The sequence below is a fragment of the Scatophagus argus genome, chromosome 3 (assembly GCF_020382885.2).
Source record: "Scatophagus argus isolate fScaArg1 chromosome 3, fScaArg1.pri, whole genome shotgun sequence".
Classification (NCBI taxonomy): domain Eukaryota; kingdom Metazoa; phylum Chordata; class Actinopteri; family Scatophagidae; genus Scatophagus; species Scatophagus argus.
In genome coordinates, this window is record NC_058495.1 from 11654485 (window position 1) to 11681466 (window position 26982).

The 26982-nt window shown below is 39.9% G+C and overlaps 1 protein-coding gene across 1 annotated transcript; it reads left to right on the plus strand.

Annotated features, from left to right (window-relative positions):
* Positions 1-1544: 1544 nt before the first annotated feature.
* On the plus strand, positions 1545-26275 carry grm2b (glutamate receptor, metabotropic 2b). Its single transcript, XM_046383501.1, has 6 exons — positions 1545-2083; positions 6316-6943; positions 18536-19373; positions 20286-21349; positions 24205-24397; positions 25630-26275. The coding sequence occupies exons 2-6, from the start codon at positions 6434-6436 to the stop codon at positions 25701-25703; spliced, it is 2679 nt and encodes an 892-aa protein (XP_046239457.1). The 5' UTR covers positions 1545-2083; positions 6316-6433; the 3' UTR covers positions 25704-26275.
* Positions 26276-26982: the final 707 nt, after the last annotated feature.

The window sequence follows — 26982 nt, forward strand, 5'->3', positions numbered from 1 at the left end:
GAAAGCTTTGTTTCTGTCCTCTGTAATTTCACTCGACATTAATTGGCATGTTCCTATCTAAACTCTGCATTCCACCCACATGCTCTCAACTATTGTAATGTAAACTACAATTCTATTTCAGGAGAAAATTGGTCCCTTTGTGTTAGCTGAGGGAATTATGCAACAAGCAGGACCCTGCTCGTCATCTTAATTGCCGCTGTACACAGAAAAAGTTCTTTTCCCAACCCCTAACTGCAAAGTAGCTACTGTTAATCTGGAAATGAAACATTTGAAAATTGTGAGATGTGTTTGTGTGTGTGTGTGTGTGTGTATGGGGGGGTGTACAGAGGTGGTGTTACTGAAGCATGTGAAGGTGACAGAAATCGGTGAGACATGAATTCATTTTGAATGAACTTTATATTGCTTTGCTTCCCTGAATATTTGCAGGTTTAATTGTAGCTTTGTGCAGCAGGGTACTGACTGAGTTTGGCACAGGAACCGAACTGGTACAGCAGACCTTTCCTGCACTCCTCACTAATTATGCAACAGGAATGCTGCTGATGTAATATTCTTTTGGATGAAAAAAAAAGTGCCCAGTTTGTTACACGAAACGGTATCTCTGCAGAAAGCGTTGCTACAGAACAGCATGTAGTATAGCTAACCTTAATTACCAGTGAGACTTTGATGTTTTCCTCTGCTGGCTGCACAGCTTTTAAATAGTTAATAAGCTGAACAAATACAGTAAGGGTCATTTGTTTTAGCTGGAAAATGTCAAGAACTATTTCTATAACCAATTATGTTTGTGTCAGCTCAAGGTAATTTGTAAGAACACACATAGGCATGAGGACAAATTGTCTATTTTTCTTAATTAATGAATTAATTTATTTTGATTCAACCTTGATGTCAGGTTGCCTCCACCTTGTCCCCATCTGACTTAACTGCAGTTTAAATGATATGAATTCATTTGCTTTTGTGAGTTTTGAGTGTGTGTGTGTGTGTGTGTGAGACGCCTTTTTAGTGGAAAACAAACTGTGCCTCTTTAGTTTGTGAAGTGCTATGCCACTCATCTGGAGTGTGATTCAGTTTTAATGAGATGGAGGTGAATGAGGAGCTGGCCAGCCTTCATACAGGGAAACAAAAAAACACAAGTTGATGCTCATTTCTCTTTTCTCATCTTTCTAAATTTAGCTGAAGAGCTGCAGCACCTTGTATAGACTGTTTGACAAGATTTTTATTTTTGTTGTGGGGGGGGGGGTGTGTTTATCATTAAAAGTTAGATTGACACAACTCAAGCTCGGTTCCACAGGGAATGCAATGGATGAGTCACCCAACAAAAAGACATGAGAGAAGTTAGAAACAGAATTTGGGATTTTTTTTTTATTATTATTATTTATTTATTATTGTTAGTGCACTTTCGTCATTATTTTTTTACAATCCACTCCTGCATAATAAACAGCACGTTATCATTCCTTTTCTCAGACATATTTCACTATTTCCGACTCGCTGCCGTTCCGGCGCAGTAACTCACTTCGCTGGAGCGCAGTGAGCTTTGTGAAAGGCGAGAGCGTCGACTCGTTGCGCTCATTATAGCTGTGGCTGCACACAGCGGCTGCATGTGTGTGTCACCCGACGGTGCCACGGCAGGATTCCTCAACAGCTCCTCTTTTCAAGTTGATCTGATGAACTTTCCTTCGCGGCAACGGCCAGAAATTGAAAACGCGATGCGAAATAAAAAAAAAAAAGTGTAATTACAACTGAATTTCTGTTCTTCGCTTGCCTCTCAGTCCAGCCGGCGTAACATTTTAGGAGAATCCTTCGAGCATCACTACTGTCGATGCTGGTGGGCATGTGAGCTTTAGTTAGGTCGTCCTGCTCCTGCGCCTGCCGGGCACAAGTTGGAGAGCACCGAGAGGAGTTTGCAACACTTGTCAATGCGTGCAGCAGTTCAGAACCAAGGACAGATCCGAACCGCTGTCTGGCAAACATGCTCAAAGTGAACAACATCTGGACTCTGCTGGTCACATGAAGCTCTTCGCGTTGTCTGTGTAGGCTGTTGTCTCACGGTCGGACACATCCGGCAAAATCCATCCAGCGCTGCAACCAGGTAAGACATGAGCATTTAATAACTTTGATTTTAACACCACTGGTAGCTCGTGTTTTCTCTGTCCGACGCGCTAATGCATTTTTAATTGCTCTCAGTCTTGTTAGATCCGATCCCTCAACTTCACTGGCACGAAATCTAACCCATCTAATAGATTATTATGATCAGTTGATGGAAGAAGAACATTTATGCCGACATGTCCTTTATTACGCTTAAGTCTCACATGGCCCAACAGTCAGCAGTGTTGTCCGAACTTGATCGAATAGCCATCACTTAATCACCAGACCAGCAAAGAGCTCAGTGTGACTGAATGTCGACATATGTTGGGATGCACAGGTTTATGTAAAGTTGTTTTTCTCTGTAATATCGCACCTGCTGTTCTCAAACCAGACAAAGCCCTACACAGTGTAGTAGCATCCTGCTGTGAATATAATTAGGTTCAATTTGCACAATTCATGAAAATATTTGTCCGGTGCAAAAGATTGACCCCCCCACCCAATAACAAAACAATCCCAACACAAACCAAAACCAAAACAGATTTGGCACTGGACAAATCTGTGAGTGTCTGCATCAGATTGTTGTCAGTGGACCAGGCAGGATGTGAGGTAGCAGCGGGATTTCTCTCCGATGCAAGAGGATGACAGCGAGGGACTGGTCATAGGTTACTGTAACACCACCAGCACGTCTCCATGAATATTATTATCATGTTGTTATTGGGATGGACAGTCAGTAGCCAACCTGTTGTAGCCAGTCTCATTCTCATATCTGCACGCTGTCTCTCAGTCTTTCATTTTTTATTTTTATTTTTTTGAGAATAAATCATCCAGTTGAGATTTGCAGAATTAAATACTCTGATGTGTTTTTTGGGAGGCAAACGGGCGGACAGATTTCCCTGTGCTATTTTGATGAAGCGATGCACTTGATCTGTGTTCAAATTCACAATCAGCTGGCTGCTGGCCACCACAGAGGCATCCTAATTCCTTCAGCTGACAGAGTCCAGGTGGAGGGATAAACTGTGTCCCCACTGGATATAATGATGAAAATCATTAGTGGAGTTGTGGTGGCGGAAGATTTTTTTTTCTCCTTTCATTAGCTGTAAATCTTCTGCTTTGAACAGCTAGTTGTAGCCCTTCAGAGGATCATGAAAGGTCAGAATGTTAACTGGTTCGTGTGATTTATCTTGTATTTAATGACTCAAAAGCTCAGATTTTCCAGGAAAGTGTGAAAATCTATATTAAATGAAGAAAAAACAAACCTGGGTTTTACTTTGGAAAACGGCCACATTAAGTTCATAATCCATCTCGTGGATTTTGTCATAGTAATGAGAACACAAAATACTGCCATAAAGTATCATCCTGTCGGTGCTGGTCACATCAGCACTGGAAAGCATTAGTTCAAGTAAATCTCATGGGACGAGTGCTGTATTTCGGCTGTTATTACTCAATAGAATTAATGATTCATAGTGGATTAGACACTAAATTAAATGTCATATCCTGTACATTCAATGTGCCAAACAAACCTGATAGCAAAGGCTAAATGCTTTAGGTGATTTCATTGAAATGATCATTAGTAACAATATCATGCATCACAGCATTAAATAATGCATCAAATTGGTGTATTTCACATGATCTGATCCATGATCTGGGTTTTGTTGGCAATAACAAAGAGGTGGTGAGTCTCTCACCCCCAAACAATCCCATCAGCTCATTTTCCAGACATGAGCAGCGTTGTGCTCCTCCATAGACACAGATACAAGTAGGATTATGTTTGCCAATCACTATCATTGCCGAAAGGGACTCTGTAGCGAGTCATACATTACACATTAGCTACATTTGCATAAGACAATAAGGGATGGCGTTCTCAAAGCGTCTTTATCCTAATGTTAGCAAAATCTTGTCCTTCCTGGGCGAACGCAGTAATGCGTTAGCAGATGGTTCAAAGCTGAGTAAAACACACCGCCTTTTCTTTTTGAACTCGCCTTGCAGAGGGAATATTGTGCTCAGACATCTGGGGAGCGAGAGAATCTCTCAGCTGCTGAGTGCGAGTGTGACAGCCGCGTCTACATCAAGATGGTCCTAATGATGTGATCGAGGCCCGATAGGAGCTACTTAACAACTAATCAGAGGCTGAAATTTAATGCAAGCTGATAAACGTTGCTCCTTGTTTAATAAGTGTTTCAAATATTGGAAGGAAACACGACTTTGATGACTGTATTTCTTGCCTACTTCAGAATATCAAGTGTTTATTTGCACTTCTTAAATGTCTTGGGAGGTTCCTCTGGACCTCCAGCCTTACTTTGGCCCAGTTTGCATGGGCCTGCTTAATTGGCTGCTCCTTATTGCACCATTAATTCACAGTGTGACACAAGTTTTGCAACCAGAAAGTCCCCATCTGCTCCAACAGACAACACAGAGGAGCAATTAGATTCTTAATGTTGAACTCTTCAAGTTACTTTCTCACCTATTCTAATAATAAGGAAATATGACGTAGTGATAACAAACACCTGCACTATAATGCTCAGTACACTCAGCAGGTCTGAGAGAGATTTTACATTACGACATGTAATCCTCTCCGCTGGATAGAGGGTAGTGGATTCATCAGTGTACCGCATGGTTTCCCACCCACAACCTGATGTAATATTTATCTGGGGGAAAATTCAGCACTCATTACACCTTTTCCTCCTCATTTTCTCTGTTGTTTGTTGCCTGCGCTGCTCTTGGGATGTCACAGGATATTCTTCAAATGTTCCTGCAAATGCATGCTTACACACACACACACACACACACACACAAACACACACCAGATGAACTTATCTGGGTGTAGCTGCAGGAGCTGGTGTTTTTGTAACCTATCCCTGCATTCCCCACTGTGGGGGTTTTCTGTCTGTGTGAGTGCAGGAAACAGGACATACACAGATTGAATAAAACGCTGGTGAGAGATCTACTATTAATGGAACCGAAAATACATTTGGGTCTGCAAATGACATATTTGTTATAATGTCAGTAACAACACCGTGTGGCAGAATAGGAAAACTCTCTAATAAGCTCCCCGCTGTTTGTTAATGGGGAGAGGAGTGGCAGCTCATCCAATATTCCAAACTACTGCCAAACTCTGTGGGTATTCCAGCATGACTCCTCTAATATCTGAACATGGACTTTAAAAAATCCAAAAGAGGCCCCCAATTTCCTGTGTCATATGTGAGTCCCTCTGCCTTTCAGATAATGCAACTAATTCTGCTGATGATGAAGAGAAATATCCATCCATCCATCCATTTTTTATACGGCTTATCCGTCAGGGTCGCGGGGGAGCTGGAGCCTATCCCAGCTGACTATGGACGAGAGGCGGGGTTCACCCTGGACTGGTCGCCAGTCAATTGCAGGGCATGAAGAGAAATATGATAAAGATTATCATCCTTCAGTCAGGCTGTTTGTTGAACTTGTGTGTGTATGTGTGTGTGTTTGATGAATGTGATCAATGACGGTATTTGAAACAAAGAGGATTGGTTCCTCCTCTCTCTTTGATTGAACCCACCCACCTCTCTAATCAGACGTCATAACAACTCCTTGTGCGATCGAAACCTGTAACCTCCACATGATAGGAATCTATATTAGCATACATGTCTCACTGCCCACTTCCCTGCAGTCCAATCCTTATTTTTTACTCACCATGTTTCCATGGCAACTCCAGCCATTGAGGAGAACACCATCTTTGTAATATCTCGGTGGTTGTAAGCTTGGAAATTACGCTTCACTTGAGAGGTGCCTTAAATATCTATAAATGTTTGATGTGGTCACTTGGCAGCGGTAACTCTGAGTTTGTCTTTCAGATAAAACTGTGGCGATGAATCCCAGAGAGTCTGGCTGAAATAATCTCTACTTATGTTTCTCTTGAGAAAGTAACTCATAAGACTCAAATTATCCCGATTTCAGCCTGCTGACAAAGCAGTCTAAGGTTTAAGCTGTCCAGTAATAGAATTATTTGTCTGTAATATTTCTATAGATCATGTTAGACTGAGGAAAAATAAAGAAAAAGCAAAAATCAATGAGAGAAGTGTAAAGAACAACTTGGAAGAAAAAATATAAACTCACTTATTAAACTGTCTGTGACACAGTCACACCAAGGCGTGAGGCTCAATGCGTTGTTCTGTAACCAGATGGATGGATAGATAGATAGATAGATAGATAGATAGATGGTTGATCAACTGGGTAACATGTTTTTCCTTTAATTCATTTCAGGAAATATCAAACATGCTGCACTCTCTGAGAGAAGACTTGAAAGTGATCTGACTCCAGACCCTGTGAACCTCTGCTCCTCTCTACTTCAACCAGCTGAACCCTGCTACCTGATCCTGCCATGGTGAGTGTAGCGCTCTGCCCCAGGTCGTTGGCCAGTTCTGCCCATTACTGGCCTCTTCACATGCTCCTACTGGGGCTGCTGATATTAGGAGTCCTGCCGAGCATCTCCAGATTACCACCCACAGCCAAACATGAGATCATTTTGGATGGCGACTTAGTGATTGGAGGCCTGTTCCCCGTGCACCACAAAGGTGATGGGACGGAGGACTGTGGTAAGATCAACGAGGAAAGAGGGATCCAGAGGCTGGAAGCCATGTTGCTGGCGCTTGATGAGATTAACTCCAACAATCGCATCCTTCCAGGACTCCAGCTGGGGGCCCACATCCTGGACACCTGCTCAAAGGACACGTATGCTCTGGAGCAGTCTCTAGATTTCGTCAGAGCCTCCCTCACCAAGGTGCACGATCCGGGCTTCATCTGCCCAGACGGCTCTAGACCCATCCAAAACGAGGTCCCACTGGCCATCTCTGGGGTCATTGGCGGATCCTATAGTGACGTTTCCATTCAGGTAAGTGAGCAAATTCATTCATTGTACAAGTTCAGTATTTTGATTGTGTTTGTAAGCATCCATAGAAAACAGCAACACATGCACCACCGCAGCACTACCATGATGTTATACTGATACTAAATTAAGAACAAAAGGAAAAACGCTGATATTAGATTCTAAGTTTTCCAAGCAGCACAGATTAAGTCAGGGACTCAGGGATTTCACAGTTAAGTATCTCTTGGAATTATTGGAAGATTCTTCACCTCACAAATTACTTCCAGTGCCAATGTTTAGTACCAGCACAAGTAATAACGTTCCCTTTAGTTCAAATTGTGGTGGTAGATGGGTGTGTAGCACACTTGATGATGGAGACCTTAAACCTTAGACTTTGGTAATATGTGGTCATTTCTGGAAAATTTTCACTAAGCTTTTAGTTTTAAGGATTTTGCCAACCACACAGAAAACCCACACAGTCATCTGATACATGATGATGAATACCCTTGAATCTGCATACACACTCACTTCCACCTCACGCTCACATCCGCAAACACAAATAGCTACCAAAAACATCTTGCATCCCCACTTTTGCTGAGCCGCAGGACTGAGCCTTCAGTCGAAGAGATTTTGCTTTGGCGGTAATAAGAATCCACCTGGGATGATTCTGTTTGAAGCATCACCATTCACAGAGACATCCATCACTTTGTCAGCGACTTCATTTCCTGCTCGCAAAGAAAACTGACCTTTCACATACGTATGAAAGGTTGCCACAGGCAATGCATCTGAGCATAATTAATTAACTTTGATTGGCCTCACACACCATAATTACCATGATGCAGTGAATGTTAGTGAGTGTGTAGGTATAATTTGGTTACACTTTCCATTAAATTCAGTTCAGAACACATTTATTACACACACACACACACACACCCACACACACAAATACATTGATCTTTTTTGTTTGCAGCAAAGCTTTGAAACAATAATCCGCATGCATATAAAGATATTTTTTATTAGCGGTGCCAGTTTGTGGCCGTATCTAATGCTTTGGTCTCAGGGACTTCATTTGCTTTCAGATAGTGAGAGTTTACATTTCAGAGGCACTATGTTTTTCTGTACCTGTGGCAATTGGTTGACAAGTTGTTTACTATATTGGCATTCACTATCTACAAAACAGATTACATCTTAACCCAAAAGGTATTAGAGTGATGTTGATTTGTTATATCTTGCAAAAGCACCATTGCTACTCTGTAGCTGAGGCAAAGTATTATAACTGCATTTTTAACATTTTGATATAGCTTATTTCTGTGACAAACTTATATGATTTGTTATCAACTGTTGTGTCTGAAAAGAACAATGCTGACATTTTTTCAACCAAAGGTGTTTCAGTTTCACGAAAAATGTATTCGGTTTCCAGTGCTCCGCACCCAGCTCTGATGGTACTTACGATTGGCTGGTAATGCCTCGGGCCCTGCTTCTTAACTTATTTTCTCCAGTTGCGACACCACACTGAGGGACATTTCACATTGAAAAGTTCTCCAGGTTTGCGCTTTAACAGCACTTAAAGCACGCCTATAACGGCAACATCCACCCTATGTAACACTTCTCCTCCACAGTAAAACTTTCTAAAAATACAAAGAACATCAAGTTTAATTTGGAAAGATTTTGTGATGGGAAACACACTCCTGTACTGAAAAGGTCAAGGATAATTATGACATTTGCTGTGTGCAACAATTACACATGCACTATGACTAATATTGAACATTTTTCACACATGACATACACTAAGCATTACATGAATATTTTATATCACACCTGAAACTGCTGATGACTGAATCAGCGCTAATGAATATGCATCAGTGTTTATGCAGTCTAATCAGCATACATGCTACTGTATGAAGATGACATTGTAAGCCATAGCCATTGAAAATATTCAGTTAATGAAGGCATTTCAGATCACTCAGCTCTAGATGTTGGATGAAGAGTATGTCATCAGGGTTTATTGTAAAGACATGATGATGCTGATGATTCCCAACAGGAAGGTGGAGACTTATAATTTATTGATTAGCTCACAGAGGAGGGTGGATGGGTGATGAAATGTATCGTATAGTCCATGGATAACTAACTATATAACACGCATTTAGGTAAATGATGAAACCACAGATACATGGCCGAAGCCTCAGCTTATCATTTCTATACACTTAGTGTTACAAACAAATTACAATTTCAGGCCACTCAGGCATTGAAAATCACATTAAGATGTTACAGTGTCTTTGCGTCATACCAATAGTGAAACACTAGTTATTAATGAGATTATACCTGATAATTAATGTTAATGTTTTCAGTTTGCAGTGTGCTACAACTTTAACTTTGTGCTCCACATCAACAATTCACCCATTTACTGCACTTCTGATTTTTTTAACATGTGTTCAGTTCCTTAAACCTTCAAATTTCTTTGAATTCATCTTGCCAGCTTGCATTTTAAAGGAATATTTTGACATTATGGGAAATCCTTATTCGCTTCTTGATAAGAGTTGGACAAGAAAATAGATTCAAGTCTCGGGTTTGTCTGGGGTTATGGGGAGTCATGTTCTGGACTGGCTAAGCTAAATGTCTTCTGGTTGTAGCTCGTCCACAGATATTAACAGGCAGACATAAGTATGGATCTTCACAACTAATTTCCCAAAATGTCAAACTACTCCTTTGATCAGCCTTTGAGTTCTTGCTGGTGGTGTGTTTCCGTTTTCATTCATACATTTCAGTTCCTTGCTAAAATGTATGTAGGGACTTCAAATCTTATTGCTGTCCCTTTGGAGTGTGAAAATTGGACTTGTATAAATCAATATATTTATAATTTATAAATCAATATAAAAGCTCCACACAGTAAGTAATATATGGGAAACATTGATTGCTTGAATAAGCTGAGTGCTGCAGCCTCTTTGACTGTGAGTCCCTTGTTAATGTCTGCTAAAGCAACATCAGAATGCAGTCCAACCTTGGAGAAGTTTGCCAGGAGTCTGCAGAGATGAGTGCTTCATGGCAGCATTAAACATGGGGCCTCTTTGCTTAGAAAAAAGTGGATAATATAGATCTTCTTCTCCTTAATGTCAATGAAGCTTTTACAAAAGAACAGCGTGTTTTTGAGAAGCGTGAAAAGGACTCTGTGTGTCTGTGAATGAACCTGCAGCCACCACACACTCTCAAACACTCAAAAAGAAGCTCACTGCTTTTGAATGTTTTGCATGAATTTGAATACATACCTCTAGCATCACTATGCTCAACAGTCTCTTTGTTCGCTTCCTGGGCACTATAATGAATCGAGCCATGAGAGCGGAGAGAAGCCCATGGTGGGATGTTTTTGAGAGGTCACTGATTTACACAATCCCTATTTATCTCTGAGAAGTACTTTGTGGAGATGAAGAGCGTTATAAAACTGAAAAGTACAAGTGCCAGGGACGCTCTCTGGGAACTTTAAGAGGAGCTGCTTTTCCCATCTGTGGGGTGCATCTCCATTGGCTTGCAGAGACGTGTCCACCTGCGTGTGGAGAGAAGGCTGACGCTGCCTGTGACACGGGCCAAGGACGAGATGTGGGAAAGATGGTGTGAGATGAGCCAGTTTCTGCTCAGCCTCAAAGGGATTCTTTCATAATTAGTCCAGCAATATTCAAGAGGTTTTCATTATCTTCTCGGTGCATGTTGTCGTCTTTGTTATGTTTTCTCACTGTTCTTTTTTTTTTTTTTTTTTAATAGTCTTTATTGCCATCTGGAATGTTTGCTGTATAGAATTGACCATGAATGATGACTCAGTCTAAACAGCCTACACATTTTACAGTTTTGAATTTACCCGAGCTTAGAAATAAAAAAGAACAATGAAATCATTCTGAACCATTCCCACACTCTTTCTGCAAAAATGACATTAAAAGATGTGTATCTTCAAAGTTCACAAGCCACAACACTTTCACACTCACATAATAAAAAGCTGAAATCTGCTTAGAGGCATAATGGATAAACTTTTGACTTCAACATTGACTTTAAGCACAAAGAAGTATTCTTTTGGTACAACCTAAAATTTTAACTTATATACTGTCAATTTTGTATTTTAAAAGCCAACTAAATTCTTTTAGACAAGAGAACAACACATTAGAGAAATCTAGTCGTACCACTGCTGTAGCTGCCGAGAAGGTAGCAATATATGATGTTTAATATTTTTGGTTTGCTCTGGTTTATTAAGGCTGTAGATGTGTCGTGCAGAGGAACTGGAGAGAGCTCTATTTTTATTGTGTTTCCATCTTCATATGAAGAAAATCCTGCTTTGGTGTTAACTTCATAAGGGTCTTGTTTATCATGTGATAGACTGTTATTTTTGAACTGGAAGTTTTAGCACATTCAGAGAAAACAGCTCAGCTCCCTAATTAGCACATCAGAATGTCATTCAGAGTGAAGAGAAACATTGCATTGACTGGTAGGTTGGTTAGAGTCGAGACCCATGCGGTCAATGACATTACAGGTCTATTGATTTCCCCACACATCCCCTCATCTTGTCTGTCTCAGTACTGTTGTTTTTTTTTTTCACACGATATCACAGGAATAAATTACCAGTTGTTGCTCAGAACCTGTGGCTGTTATTTAGTATTGTACTGTGTGACAGGAACACTGCACTCCAGTCTTGAAAATGGTAAAAATTACTGGACTTATGAAATGTATTTAATAAGTGCTAGAGGCTTGAAGTGATATTTCAAAGCTTTAAGCTAAGCAGATGATAAAGAGCAATATTTTTCACAGATGTATCCTTGTGCTTGAGAGTGGTTCGAAAGGTCGCTCTTGTGGTGAGAATTGTTTTGCTGGTGGGAGGAAATAATAGCTGTAAGTTTAAAGTGACGAACTATCTCTTCCTGAAATAGCACATGCAAGCAGATGAAGGCACATTTCCTTCTGCTGCTACATTCCCAGCCACACAAATGGTAATATTCCCAGCTCTGACCCACAGACATGACTATATGTAGCGTGGTCTTATGCATCAAACATACCTGTTTAGTTTGTGCATCTGCTGCCTTGAATATCTTATCATCTCTTCAGGCCTTTGTTGTATGTGTGCCTCCGTGTTTGTGTCTTTGTGTGTTTGCGTGTGGAGGTTCTTTGGATGGGCGCAGATGCCGCACACATAAAACACATCGAGATTTCTCATAAAGATGCCTTGCCTTGCCTAGATGTGACTTCAATAAATAATGACTCACTTGAGATCACATCAAATTCTGAAATCAGGCCAAAAGTGACTTTTTTAAGAGAATACAAGTATTCAAATCAAAATATATCGTCACATCCATTGTGTCCACCCTGTCACCTATGCACCATGTAGACCAAAGTTTTGGGATGGGGCTGTTTTTCAGGGGTTGGGCTTGGCCCCTCACTTCTACTGAAGGGAAATCAGGTGCCCCAAAACTTTTGTCTATATATTGCTCAGGCTATGCTGGGTCGCAGGTGTCTGGAGCCTGTCCCAGGCTGACAGAGAGGGTGTGTCCTGGACAAGTCACCACCAGTCTGTCACAGGCCTGACACATACAGGCAAACCATCATACTCACATTCACATCTACAGGCAGCTTTTTGAGGGCTTACTGATTTAATAATGCTTTGATATCAGATATACACAGACAATAATAAATTCACATGCAACACGTTAAAACGCCATGCATGTCTACAGAATCATGTTATATGTCTATCATTTTATATTAGGCGACAGTGTCTCTTCAGACAATGATGGACCTTCTTCTCATTTTAAAACCATTTTCTTGTTTTACAATATACCAACTTACAAGAAAAGTTTGTTTCAAAGATTTGATTTTCTGAAATAACGTGTTTTGTGATATAGCAAGATACAATACAATGTCTCAGACAAAAACAGAATAATTTTGTATATAGTGATAACAAGAAAATATTAAAACCTGAAAAATGTCTTTTAAAAGCATTAAAAGGAAACGTTTTCATTAAAATGAGCAGTTTTTGACATGGTGGCAGCTAGACTGCTGTAAATCAACAAATTCCAAATGTTCATATAAAATACAGACTGCTCCACATTACATTCCCTTTACCTTCCCTGTGCTGTTGGTTGTAAATAAATGTCATTTCTATGAGACCGGGTTGTTTGTCTCGATTCATAAAAAGCAAGAATTGTAAATAGATCACATCTAAACTTTTAACCTAGAGATTTTTACATATAAATGTAATAATGTTAACATGTTAAAAGCTATATCCTAAACAAAAGCATTCTTTTAAACATCCAGTAGTTATTAATATATACTTCTTTATGTTTGTTTAAAGCTATGAACACAAAGAAGACACAAGGAGCAGTGTTCGTTCTCTCTCTGTCTCTCTCTCTCTCTAATGCTCTCAGAGGGCACTCATTTACATAAAATAAATGTGGGAACGTTTGTCTTCCCTTAAATTTGACCTATTACAGTTCAAAATTTAAGGTGGCAGGATCCTACAAAGCTGCTTCAAACTGCTTCAGAACAAATGTGTAGCTGATCCAGCAGATGTGAGATAAAATGACGCATTGCTCTTGTTTTGATTTTCCTTTACTGGCAGTGGGCATAAACAAGAAAATACCAAGATGAACTTAGAGCTGGGAGATCAGTCTACAAAAACAAAAACATACGAGCAAATGCACAAGAGGTGTTGCAGCACTGCGAAGTTGTTGATCCAATTTCCAATTTATCCCTCTGTGCTGCATTTTTGTGAGACTCCCCTTCTACAGGAATTATTTGTCATCTTCAGAAATTGAATTAGATTATTCCCCAATTGTACCTAACGCGAGCTTGGCACGGATACTTTGGGCTGCTGCTGCTGCTTGTACAACGTCTTTGTTCCTTTTTGAAAATTAATGGCATTTTGAAAGTGCTATAATCTTTAGGTAACAACTGCATATTTGTCTCATAATGCTGAATACGTTTGTCTTCAGAAACCAGATAATATCATCAGTAAACATGTTACATCCCAGCTTTGCTTCCCTGTCATTACATGTGCACACTGCTGTATGTGCTCATGAAAACCTCTGCGATTCACAAAGAACATTTACTCACGTATCCAAGGTTTTGGTAGTAATCGTCACATTATACTTATGCGATTCAAATACACTATACCTAACTTAGTGGCACTATATCCATTATGCATAACATGTATTTCTGAACCTTTGGTAAGTGGTTGGGTTGGTGCACTGTACATCCCTAAGTTTCACTCTGCACGCCATCTACTGTATCTACTGTAGGGCTCAGCTTGACAGGGACCTCGGGGACATACAGATGGACTTTCCATGTTGAAAAAAATCATGACAGACACATGAGTAAGAGATTGCCCATGTTCCAGCTGTCGCATATGTTCCCTCAATGCTTCTGCTCTTTTGAAGGAACTCTGGCCTGGAATCCCATAACACTGCTCCTTCTCATTGTATACACATCATGTCAAGCACAAAAATCAAACTCAGCCACAGAAGGGATACAGTATTATTTAACTATTGTAGTAGCTATAGCTGTAAACACTGCAATTTGTAAACACTAAACCCCTGTGTTAGCTAATGTTCATGTTATGCATTTGTTGGTAGCTTGTGTTACAAATGGTAAACCTGTTACCAGAAGTGAGGGAGAAAGTTAAGGTGCCCATAGAAGGAATCCTTGTGTTTTCTTTTTGGCACACATAAATGCATTTCTTTATTTAAATATGCTGTCCAACATGTTTTTAGAAAAATACTTAAAACTGCATATATTTCTCACTCAGAAAAATCCAGATTATATGATTATGTTAATTTTCTTAATTTCAAAGTTTTAGCTGCCATACACAAGATGCCGCCTTCTTCACTGAAAAACAAAACAAAACAAAAAACAACCGTAGACTGTAACCCTAATAATAATCCTTGTCTGATTCTAAATAAAGACATAATTCAGTGGATATATCCATTGAATTTTGCTTTTAGTTTGGGACTATGTATGATAAATTAGTTGTGTGTACATGATAGAAAACCTTATCTACTGCCTCCTGTATGGCAAAGAGACAGACTGCACAATGAGAGTTTACAGTAACTCTGAAAAGAAGGAGGCATACAGAGGAGAAAACATTATAGAAAATAATCACAGTTTCACTAATGAACCTACTAAATAATAGAACCATAAAAAGACCTTAACTGTGTAACATACTATTATAATCACTATGATATATTAGATAGAATCTGTAAGGCTAATGAGGTCATTAATGTAATTTTTGTGTATACTTTATGCATTTGTCGTCACACAAGAAATTGGCTCTATTCAGATGGTGTCTACATCTTAAAAGAGTAGTGATTTTAAAAATATTACTTTATAGTTAAAATGAAAATATATGCAAGAGGGTGCCTTAAAATCTAATCAGACCACTTCATACAGGGAGGATGTGATGTGAATATGCCTCTCTCATGTATTACTTTTTAGATACTGCGGTCCAAGCTATAGCTCATTTGGGGACCACTTTTGGATTTTAAACCAGTGGACCGTGAAGAGCACCTAATTGGTGCTTCATATTAATGCAGCTGTGATCCAAAAAGTAGTTTGTGTCTTTACTTGGAATGGGTTAAGGTTAGGGCAAAATTAAGACTACTAGGTCGCCTATGTATTGGCTGTGATTAAGTACAGTGTAAGTCTTAAATAAATTAGTGTCAAAGTGTTGGCAAAGCATCTTGCAAACTGTGCCTGCTACTGCTAGTCTACTTCTGTGGTGGGACTTAATTAAAAAAATGAAAAGCAACTTTAATTTTGTGGAGTCTCATGCAATGAGAGCACATTTACAGTGTGATACTCCTGAGCCATTACTGTGGCTGTGCCCTTATCTGACTCGATGGAGAGAGGGAGCAGGAAGTACCGCATGTTACTCATATGTTACCTTGCTGCATACAAAATACTGTATACATCCCAGGCATCATAAATGAATCTGTATTATGCAGGGATCCAATCAGGCTTCCCGGTAACAATGGAAATCACGTGTCTCAGTGGGTAATTTGATGGGACCTCTGCCCTATATTCAACTGGAAATAGTGTAGAGAACCACTGCTGGGTGCAGTGCGCTTGTCTAAATACATCATATTTACTCCAGTCATCCCCTCAAGAACTTATAGTATGCTTGTGTTTTCTGCTGGCTCTTAGGGGAGTTGTAGCTAAAGGAGGTTAAGCACATGGCCACTCACAGATGAGGGTTAATGTCAGTAATTTCAGAGGCAAAACAGAGTTTGTGTGTTTACATTGCATATACAATGCCAAGTGGCCTCCTCTGTTTGTCTCAGTCCAGTAATGTATGTCTGCAAATGCTTCACTTTGTATTAAGGCCATTGCAATGAAAAAGTGAATCTGTCTGGAGGAGATAATTGTGCAATCAGAAAGAGTAATGCAAGCAAACACTTCAAGGAAGCGAAATGAAGAAGAAAAAGAGCCTTTAGCCATGCCAGCACCTTTGTGAGATTGTACTTATATACTGTAGGCACTTGGGTTTTGGTTGAGCTAAATGGACAATGCTAAGATACTGATGTTCAGCAGGTATAATGTTACATGTTTAATCATCTTAGATTAGCAATTTTCTATGAATAAGACATGCTATAAAGAACATTTTATTATTATTTATGTAATCATATTAATTAAAATAAATTATTTTTTGTCAATATTCTATTATTTAAATCACTTTTATACATATTTTGTATATTATTTTTTGATATATATGTTTGATGATCCATAATTTTTATTATAAAAATCTAACATTTATTTAAAGTTTAGTGTGTTAGTGTGCTAACACAAGCGATGTTGCACTAGCAGTTGAGGAATCAATGGTCAACTTGGTCAAAAAAAATGATCATAGCACTAGATAAAAGATCAGGGGATGAGCCTAAGACCGAAATGATGGACCAGCTGACCGTCACACCCACACTGCCTTTTCTGGAGCCACGCTGCTAGCATGACTGAAAGCAGATTAAGTAATATGTTCAGGGCACACGCCATGTGGAAAATTGTGCTCCTAATGCACTTACAGTGTATAATACTCAATATTTATAATAACATAGAATTGGTAGCGCTGTTTAAGATCTCATGGGTTGGACTGAGAGAGCTGTAAGAGAGAACAGTACTTTTAACAGAACTGAGTGTGAGTGTGGAAGGTTCCAATTACATCCATGGGGATGCCATTGTTTGGGAAGCCTCCAGGCATACAATGATGCCTGAGGGAGGAGGTAGTCATATTGAAACTCATGGGTATTCACTAATCACCACTGTGTCTCAAGCAGAATGCTGTGAAACGACAAGTTTTCACCAGCTCTCTGTCATAGTTAGCACCGTAATGATGTTTGGGAAAATAATTGCAGCAATTTTATGTCATGACTCTGAAACAGTTGTTTCAGCAGGCGTGTATTGAACATTGATGCTTCACTGAGTATTCACAGATTATCATCCATCCCCTCTAAATTCACCATCAACAATCATCTTAAAGAAAATCAATATACTGATGTTTGTCTGGGTTAGGTGGGGATCTTAACGTCTGACAGTCTGTCAAGACACTTCAGTGACTTGACAGAACGGTTTGAGCTTGAGAAAGCAGCAAAACAGCTGATAAAATTCTTATCTCTGTGCCATTGTTGCTGTTATTATCTGGCACTATCTGTGAAGGGATTTGTGGCACTAGCTGCTGGTGGTGTGGATCCCTGACAGAGTAAACAGTTTGCGATAGACGAACATTGAATTGTCACTGTTTACACTGCCAGTCTCTGCCACAGAGCTGAAGCACAGCAGCTTTTCTCTTTAATGGCTCCACTTCACCTACAAAGCAGATGGATATCTTCAAGTTTAAAAGCAAAAAGACCTGAGAGGATTTGAAATGCAGCATTGCAGTATTTTGCTGACTCAGAAATGTCAGTATTTTACCAATTAGTCCATCAATCAATTGAGTAATTGTAGAAATAATTCTTAAAGAGCAATAAGAAATTTACCAAAGAGAAAATAAAACTGTTGTCTTCAAAAAAACAACTTATTGTTCATTTATTGCAGATCGCTGGACTGTTGGCCTTGGTGAAGATACACGTTCTCCAAGTGTCCTTCTAGTTTACTATACTGAAGGGTTGTCCCTACACCTGTTGACCCCAATCATTGCAATCAATCTCAACTGAATATACCCACTGTGTTGGATTTGAGGCTTCAGCTGCTACATATTCGATGCTTCAAGTTTCAGTGCTAATACTTGTGAAACTTGTGCCAGAATTTCCCAAAAAGATGTTTAACAAATACAAGATGTGTACACTTAAAGCACCTCATCCAGCAAAAGCTTCCCAGGATATTCTGGCGAGCAGTAAGATGTATACCACATAGTCCCTGTAGCAGGGGAACCTTTATGCATGCCATGCTTCTGCTATAAAAAGGAAATATGAAGAGTTCATTTGCAAAAACACATAAACACCATTATTAATACTGTATGAATGAACCAACATCAGTTTGATTGGTATTAACTAGAGTGCACCAAAAAGACAGGATTCAAAAACAAAAATATGTTTCCACAAGTGAGCCCTTGAAAGTGTGATATGTAAGTTAAATACAATATACCTAATATGTATTTTTCTTCTCCAGGTGGCCAACCTCCTGCGACTGTTCCAGATCCCTCAGATCAGCTATGCCTCCACCAGTTCAAAGCTCAGTGATAAGACCCGTTACGACTACTTTGCCCGCACTGTGCCTCCTGACTTCTACCAGGCCAAGGCCATGGCTGAGATTCTGCGTTACTTCAACTGGACCTATGTGTCCACAGTGGCGTCAGAAGGTGACTATGGTGAGACTGGCATTGATGCCTTCCAGCAGGAGGCCCGCACTCGCCAAATCTGCATTGCCACTTCAGCCAAGGTCAGCCGCTCCATGAACCGCCAGGGCTACGAGAACGTGATCCGCTCTCTGCAGCAGAAGTCCAATGCCAAGGTGGTTATTCTGTTCACCCGCAGCGAAGACGCACGTGAGCTGCTGGTGGCTGCTACTCGCATGAATGTCACCTTCACTTGGGTGGCGAGTGACGGATGGGGAGCGCAGGAGAGTGTGGTGAGGAGCAGTGAGTCTGCGGCAGACGGCGCTTTCACCATCGAGCTGGCCTCCTACCAGATTAGAGAGTTCGAAGATTACTTCACTAAACTGAACCCGTACACCAACACAAGGAACCCATGGTTCAAAGAGTTCTGGGAGCACCGCTTTGGCTGTAGCCTCCAAGAACCTGGCTGTAGTGAACACAGCCTCCGAGATGGATCTTTTGAGCAGGAACCCAAGATCATGTTTGTGGTAAATGCAGTCTATGCTATGGCCTATGCTCTGCACAACATGAGACAAGCTGTATGCTTCAACACATCTAAGGTCTGTGATGTCATGAAACCAGGTAATGGCAAAAGGTTTTACAAGGAGTTCATCTTGAAGACCAAGTTTGAGGGTAAGCCCAGCAATGAAAGCAAACACAGACAAAACGTTTTACTCAAACAAGAATGCTTGTGTTGTGTCATGTATCTTATCATATTAAATTGATTTTAAATAGCTGACAATGGCATTAAATTCATTGTAAACATTTTCAGCGAAAGCAAACAGTAAATAAGCATGTCACTGGATTAAGACTTCAAATAATTTCTTGTGCTGCACTGAAAAGGGCTTTGTAATTAATTGGATAAGAATAATTATTCATCAATTAGGATGAAGGAATTATTTTGAGAGTATTAGATATTGATTGGATGAATAAACAGTCATCCAATCAATGAATTTAAATGCAGGAGACCAGTTGAGTATTAACAATAATTTATTAATTATATGCCAGAACAGTGACATTTTCTTATGTTACATTGTACATTACTATATGTTTTATTTTATTGTTTTAATCGGATATGTCTTGCACTGATCATCACCTATATGCCAGTAGCTGGCCCAGCAACGACGTGTAGATGTTTGTAATGGTATATTAGATTTTGTTATTTTCTGGAAAACGATTAAAAATGGTTGATGACTCATCCTGCACTCAGGGTGTATACTAATTCTGTGTCCAATGAAACACTATACTGAGTTTTTATACTGACACCGCTAGAGCATGTGAGTATTTCTGGGGGCCGAGGCTCACTGATTACTGACTACTTTTGGATAAAATATTTTCTGGTTTTCTCCCTGATGTCCTCTGACTGTGCTGACTCAACTTATGGCATTTTGCGGAGTTTCATGTTGGATAGATAGCTTTCCTTATTGCTAAAGTAACTAAGCTAACTGCTGCTAACTGTAGCTGGGGGTTGGGGTGGGGGCTCACATATATAGTTGTTCCATGAGTACTTTAAGTTAACATTGCCATTTCTTTGCTTCCCATCAGCTCCATTCAGACCTACAGACACAGAGAACATGGTGCGCTTTGACTCTTTTGGCGATAGCATCAGCCGCTACAATATCTTTCATTATCACAAAGAAGACGGGAAGTTCATCTACAAGAAGGTCGGCTACTGGGACCAAACTCTGACCCTGAACACCAGCCTGGTGCCGTGGCGTGGCTTCGTACCACCCACTTCCCAGTGCAGTGACCCCTGCAGGAAGAATGAAGTCAAGAGTATGCAGCCTGGAGATGTGTGCTGCTGGATCTGTATCCCCTGCCAACCCTACCAGTACCTGCAGGATGAGTTCACCTGTGCTGACTGCGGCTTCGGTCAGTGGCCCCTTGCTAACTTGACTGGCTGTTATGATCTGCCTGAAGAATACATCCGGTGGGAGGATGCCTGGGCCATTGGGCCTGTCACCATCTCTTGCCTTGGTATACTGTGCACTCTGTCAGTTGTGGGCCTCTTCCTCAAGCACAATGAGACACCAGTGGTTAAAGCAAGTGGACGTGAACTTTCTTACATCCTCTTGCTGGGAGTGCTGATGTGCTACCTCATGACCTTCATCTACATCGCCAAACCTTCCACTGCTGTCTGCACCCTGCGCCGACTTGGCCTGGGCACCTCATTTGCGGTCTGTTACTCAGCACTTCTAACCAAGACCAACCGTATTGCCCGTATCTTCAGCGGGGTGAAAGATGGAGCCCAGCGGCCACGCTTCATCAGCCCCGCCTCTCAGGTGGCAATCTGTGGCGCTCTTATCTCTTGCCAGCTGCTAGTGGCTCTTATCTGGCTGATGGTGGAGGTGCCAGGGGTTCGGAAGGAGGTGAGTCCAGAAAGGAGAGACGTAGTTACCCTCAAGTGCAACAGCAGGGACTCCAGCATGCTCATGTCACTCACCTACAACTGCATCCTCATCATCCTCTGCACTGTCTACGCCTTCAAGACACGGAAGTGCCCTGAAAACTTCAACGAGGCCAAGTTCATCGGGTTCACCATGTACACCACCTGCATCATCTGGCTCGCTTTCCAGCCCATCTTCTATGTCACTGCCAGCGACTACAGGGTAACTATCTATGAAAATGTTTTTTAATAAAGTCCATGGAGTATTTCAAAATTATAGTTCTAGAAAATTCTCCACTGTTGTGGAATAATGTAAACAAAGTCTATAAATGACTATCCTTTTTGTGTTTATCATTCCTAAAGAAAAAGATGTCACTTTCAGATTCTATTTGATCATCGTCACCCAGAGCCATGAAAGCACAAGCTTTTTTTTTTTTTTTCCTGTGGGTTGAAGGATCTTTCAAGACAAGAACAAAGACTCTGGAGACAGATCAGGGTGGAATATATGGATAGAAATAATTAATGACAGTCAAACTCCATTGAGTCATGGCATTATTAAATGTTTAGTGATAGGTTTGGGGTGCCAAACACAAATTATGGAGCTTTAGTTTTTCACATTAGGCACCTCAACAACTGAACTCAACAAGTAGTGTATGACATACAACAAAAATAATGTGAAGCATGGGCATTTAGAGACAACCTCTCTCTAATAATCTTAGGAAATATGATTTATCTGCAGCACAGTTATCACTAGAGGATGAAATTTTGGGGCCTTCACACAAATGACAATGAATAAAATGTCTGACTATAAGCATATTACTACACTTGTCTGAAATGCTGCAATGGACCAAAAATTTGAATATACATTTAGTTTTTGCAAAGTAGAAATGTGTAGCTGAAAGGATGAATTAATGTATTTCTCTTGGAGTGTAGAGTAAGACAAATATGACAAAACAATGGGCATAAAGCTGACAGACCATGTAAGTTATGAGTCCTGGTGCCTAAGGCAGACTGCCACAGCATTTGGTCAGCAGCAAGGCCTTTGTTGTGCAAACAGATGGGGGGGAGGTCGAGGATCACACAAGCTTTGTATCATCATGAGATACCTCAGGCTTTTCATGTCTGCTGTGATCAGCCTTCCTCGCACCCAAACCACAAACCAAAAACCTTTACCTTCCCTGATCCCCAGTGGGACATGAGGCCGGATGAACACTGTAGAAAATAAGGCTTCATACTGAAGAGGCAGTACACACAGTAACTGAAAGAATGAAAGGTTTGGCACTGCAACAGAGACCTTGGTGCTTTGGTTCTGTGTGACACCAATAATAATGGCTGTGGGTTCAGTTGCCACATTTCAAATTAGAGTTGGATAGCACAGAAATATTCTAATGAGAGACTAGCCTTGTTGCCCAGTGAATCATGATGAACTCCAGGCTTCACAGATGGATACAGATATTCTACTATGGTCAGAAAGCTTTATGCGTAAATCATTTCAAGTACATTTAATCTTGTCAAAAGCTTATTTACAGGAACAGTCAATGCCTGAATTGTGTGCACTACACAGTATAATGCTTATTTTAACATACATTATTTACTTTCAAAATAGATTTCAGTAGATAAATTGCAATAAATTAAAATGCTGAATCAAAAAAACAAGGAAAGAGTAAAGGATAAATAGATAATATTGTAATATCTGTTGAAAAAATATTCAGATATCTGTCTGACAATACATCAATCATATAAATGTAATCAGAGATTTTGAAAAGCACTCATCGTTGAGTTAATGTTAAAGTTTTACATCATTCTTTGTGATATAACCTTGAAAATCAGAGCACCGTCGGGTTCCCACAGTACTGCAGCATGTGCTACTATGCTTCATTATTATTTGTATAAAGAACTGTTGAATAGCTGCTAGAAAGACATCTTTATGGCTGAAAGAGATAAGGAGCTTCAGACAAGAGACAAGTGAAGTAGTATTACCTGCAGTCTCATTTTCACAAGTTATTTTTGTAGTCTAGAGCTTAAACATTTGAGGACTTCTCATATTTCTGCAGTGCTGTTGTTGTGCAGTATGTTTAGGAGGGCTCTCACTTCATGCTGTGGTTCTGCAAATAGAAGTTCCTGGACTGCAGGGGTAACCAGTGGGGTGGGAAGAGATGGTGCTCAGGAAGATGACCCCAGCAGTCAGCTCACATTAGCAGCTGAAATATGACTAACAAGGCCCTGACTTTCCAGGACGGCCAGCTGTGCTTATTCTACATTCTTCTTCCTGCCCTCATATTCATGCACATCCAGATACACGATTAGAATTGCTAACAGTCCTAATTGAAACCTTCACACGCATAATTGGAAATGGAAATGTGGCTAATTATAGTAGAATAGTAAGTGAATGAAACATAAAAATGAAACATAAGAGATTTCTGTTTCTTGATATAACCACAGGATACAGAGACTTAAGACATATCATCTAAGTTTACATGGAAGCGACTAAGTACAGTTAAAGCAGCTGATCTGATGAAATACAGTCATCAGTCTTTATCATTTACGGTAATAGAAAAGAAAAAGCTAAATATTTGCTTCATGGATGGAAATATTTTAAATGATTGCTGTCATTATTATTTGTAATACAGGATAATTATGTGTTATAACTGAGTGAATAGGATGTGGTGGAAATTATGAAGGACATGAGGGTAATTTTTGATCCTTGCGTTAAGCTGGGTGAGGTGAGAAAAAGAAGGAAGAGGAGGAGGAGGAGGAATAGAGGTGTTTTGTGTGCTGAAATAACACAAAGGTTATTGAGCATATATATTTGGTTTGGGTGTCGACAAGAATTAACCTTATTAGATTTAAGATTTTGGGAGTAACTACAGCAAGGAACAAATCAAACTGTAAGTGATCTGACTGGATCAAAGTCTGTAGTAACAGACTGTGTGTGTATGTGTGTGTGTGTGTGTATGTGTGAAAGGGGGTTGCTTGAGAGTGCTGTTGCCAGGTGGCTTTTGAACAAACTCCATTAGTCCTTTTGTAGACAAAGGTATAAAATCTAAGCGCATGCTGATCTCACCTCCGTCCTCACAGGTGCAGACCACCACCATGTGTATCTCCGTCAGTCTGAGCGGTTCGGTGGTTCTTGGCTGCCTCTTTGCCCCCAAGGTTCACATCATCCTGTTTCAGCCCCAGAAAAATGTGGCCTCACTCAGAGTCACTGCCAACCGTTTCAGTGCGACGGTGTCTGCTTCTGCCTCTGCTCCGAGCTCCAGCTACTCTAAAGGTACAAGTATACCCACTATATCTGGTGCTCACTGTGCATACTAAAGAAATAATAAACACCTGCATAAAGACATCTGTTTGCAATTTCAGCTGCAATCTAATACCTAGCAACAGTTTAGGTTTCTAAAATAGGATGTAATAACAGTGCAATCAACAGGAGAATTGCGACCTGACTTCCATGGAACACTTGCAATATTTTGTAAAACACCACCAAAAGTGTGTGTTGCACAGTATTACTACATGTTGCAGTCGTTTCAGAGGTTTTTACATATCATTTAATGAAACAAGACTATAAGCACATAAACCTGAGAATGAAAATCAGAAAATATTAGAAATAAAAGTATTTTTTTTAGCTTTCTTCTCCCCTCTGGTTTTGCATCAGTATGCTAAGCATTTTAAACCCAGTCATTATGTTTCTTTCATGTTGGATCAGAGCCAGTCTTATCTAACGCTTATTAATAAACTGACAGACTAATTCACAGCCCAAACTTCTACTTTTTCTTAGGGCTTGAAGAGCTCAAAACAGCTTTTTGTACAAAGTACAAGTGTGCATTTAAAGGTTTGACACCAGTTTAAGTGTTCTTACTTCACCTGGACTAAAGACACTTGAGTCATCTCAATGTGATGACTAAATGTGGAGATGTGGAGAAAGTATTCAGAGCTTTCACTTAAATAAACAATGTAGAAACACTCAATTATATGCAAAGGTTCTGCAATCCAATTTCTGTCAAAGTAAAAGTACACACATAGTTGTCAGGCAGATCAACTGTCACTGTGAACATTGTATTATTGTTTATATGTATTATTGTATTATAACTCTATTATTGTTACTGATTTATTTAAGTAGAATTTCACTGCTGTTGCTTGTCCAGCGGGAGCTAATTGTAGCTGCACTACATACATACACGTGTCCTATTTTAGGAGCTGATCATATGTTTCATATGCTGTGTCTCAACCAACAACGTAGCTGTCAAATACAGTATATATGTACTGGAGTAAAAGTAGGACGTAACATTAAAAAAAGAAGCACCAAGTACCTCAAAATTGTATTTGAGACACGTAAACTTTTTTCTGGAACACTGGAAGAATTTGACCCTGACCAGCACAGACTTGAAGAAACCAAAACTGTCCATTTCCATAACTTTGCTCACAACTTTTATCACTAGTTTAGTTTTGCCTCCAAACAGCAGAAAAACTCTTGCCTGGCTAACGTCGCTATTTTTGCTCTCCCAGGATCGGCCTCTAACTACATGCCGGCGGTCTGTAACGGCCGTGAAGTGGTGGACTCTACAACGTCCTCTTTGTGAGGACAGGTTCCACTAAAGTACAAGAGACCGTCCCATCATCAGTCGTCCCTGCATTAACCAAGTGTATGATGGAGCTCCCCACGTCATCCAACATACTGCAGAGATAGACCGATTGACTGAGGCGAGGGTAACTCCAACTGTGAAGGCTAAATGATGTTCCAACAGTGAGCAGTATGTATCAACTGTAAAGCGTTTCTGTATAGATTCAATATGCTGTGATCTCCTTGGTTGACAGATAGATGTGATTAAATGCACCGTGCCTTGTCCTAAAGAGTCTTGTTGTCAAACGGGTGCTTGTGAGCAGTAGTGTTATAAAAAAAAAAGGCTGTTCTTACCTTGTCCTTAAAGTGCTGTGAATATATCCAACTGTTGTAGACACTGACAATAAAAAAAAGAAGCTATGAAATAAATTTAGCCCTTCTGTTGAACAAAATATGACTAACCATAGTGAACGTGATGACAAGTATGCAACTACACAATATAAAGGACATGTTAATGTAGACTGATATAACCGTGTGTGCTTTCCTGTAATTTATGTAAATAAAATGTTTTGTTTTTTTATATATATATATATATATATATATTAAAAAATTAAATACCGCTGTGTTTGGTTTCACACTTTCAATTCTTGACACTATTCAAACTAAATGTAGCTATTCAATGAGCTGTTTGCACACAGGGTTTCTTCAAAACCAAATTGACTCACTTTAAAATGTTATTTTAGTTGAATCGACTTATTGGATTGCTTCATTTAATTTTACCAGAGTAAAACAAATATGTTTTTTTCTTTTTTTTTTCAATTGGTGCAGCATGATTTTTAATTCTGCTCTGATACCAATACTTGTATTTGGTGCTGAGATCTCTAAGCTGTAAGTATTGCTGTAACTACTAGCTGAGTATGTGCAATTATACTTGTACAGTGCCTATAAAATGTCTTCACCCAAGTTGGACTTTTTCATCTTTTATACTGATTAGCGTTTCCTGACATTAAATGGTAATAACCTATCTATAAAGAACCTGTCCGCTGTCTGCCTGGTCTGTTTTCATAGGTTAAATATACGTTAATTAACCTGCAGCACATCCAGAAGCAACTGTAATTACAAAAGCAAATGTCACAGTCAATATGTTTAACTGTAAAAGCGGAAAACGTGACACAAATGGGATTCAGTCCTATCATTTGTAGACCAACTATTTCTGTACGAGTATCAGAACAGTTACGGTCATGTATCAGTGAAAAGGTCAGCACTTTAGCCAAAGCCACCTGCAGGGAAATGAAACA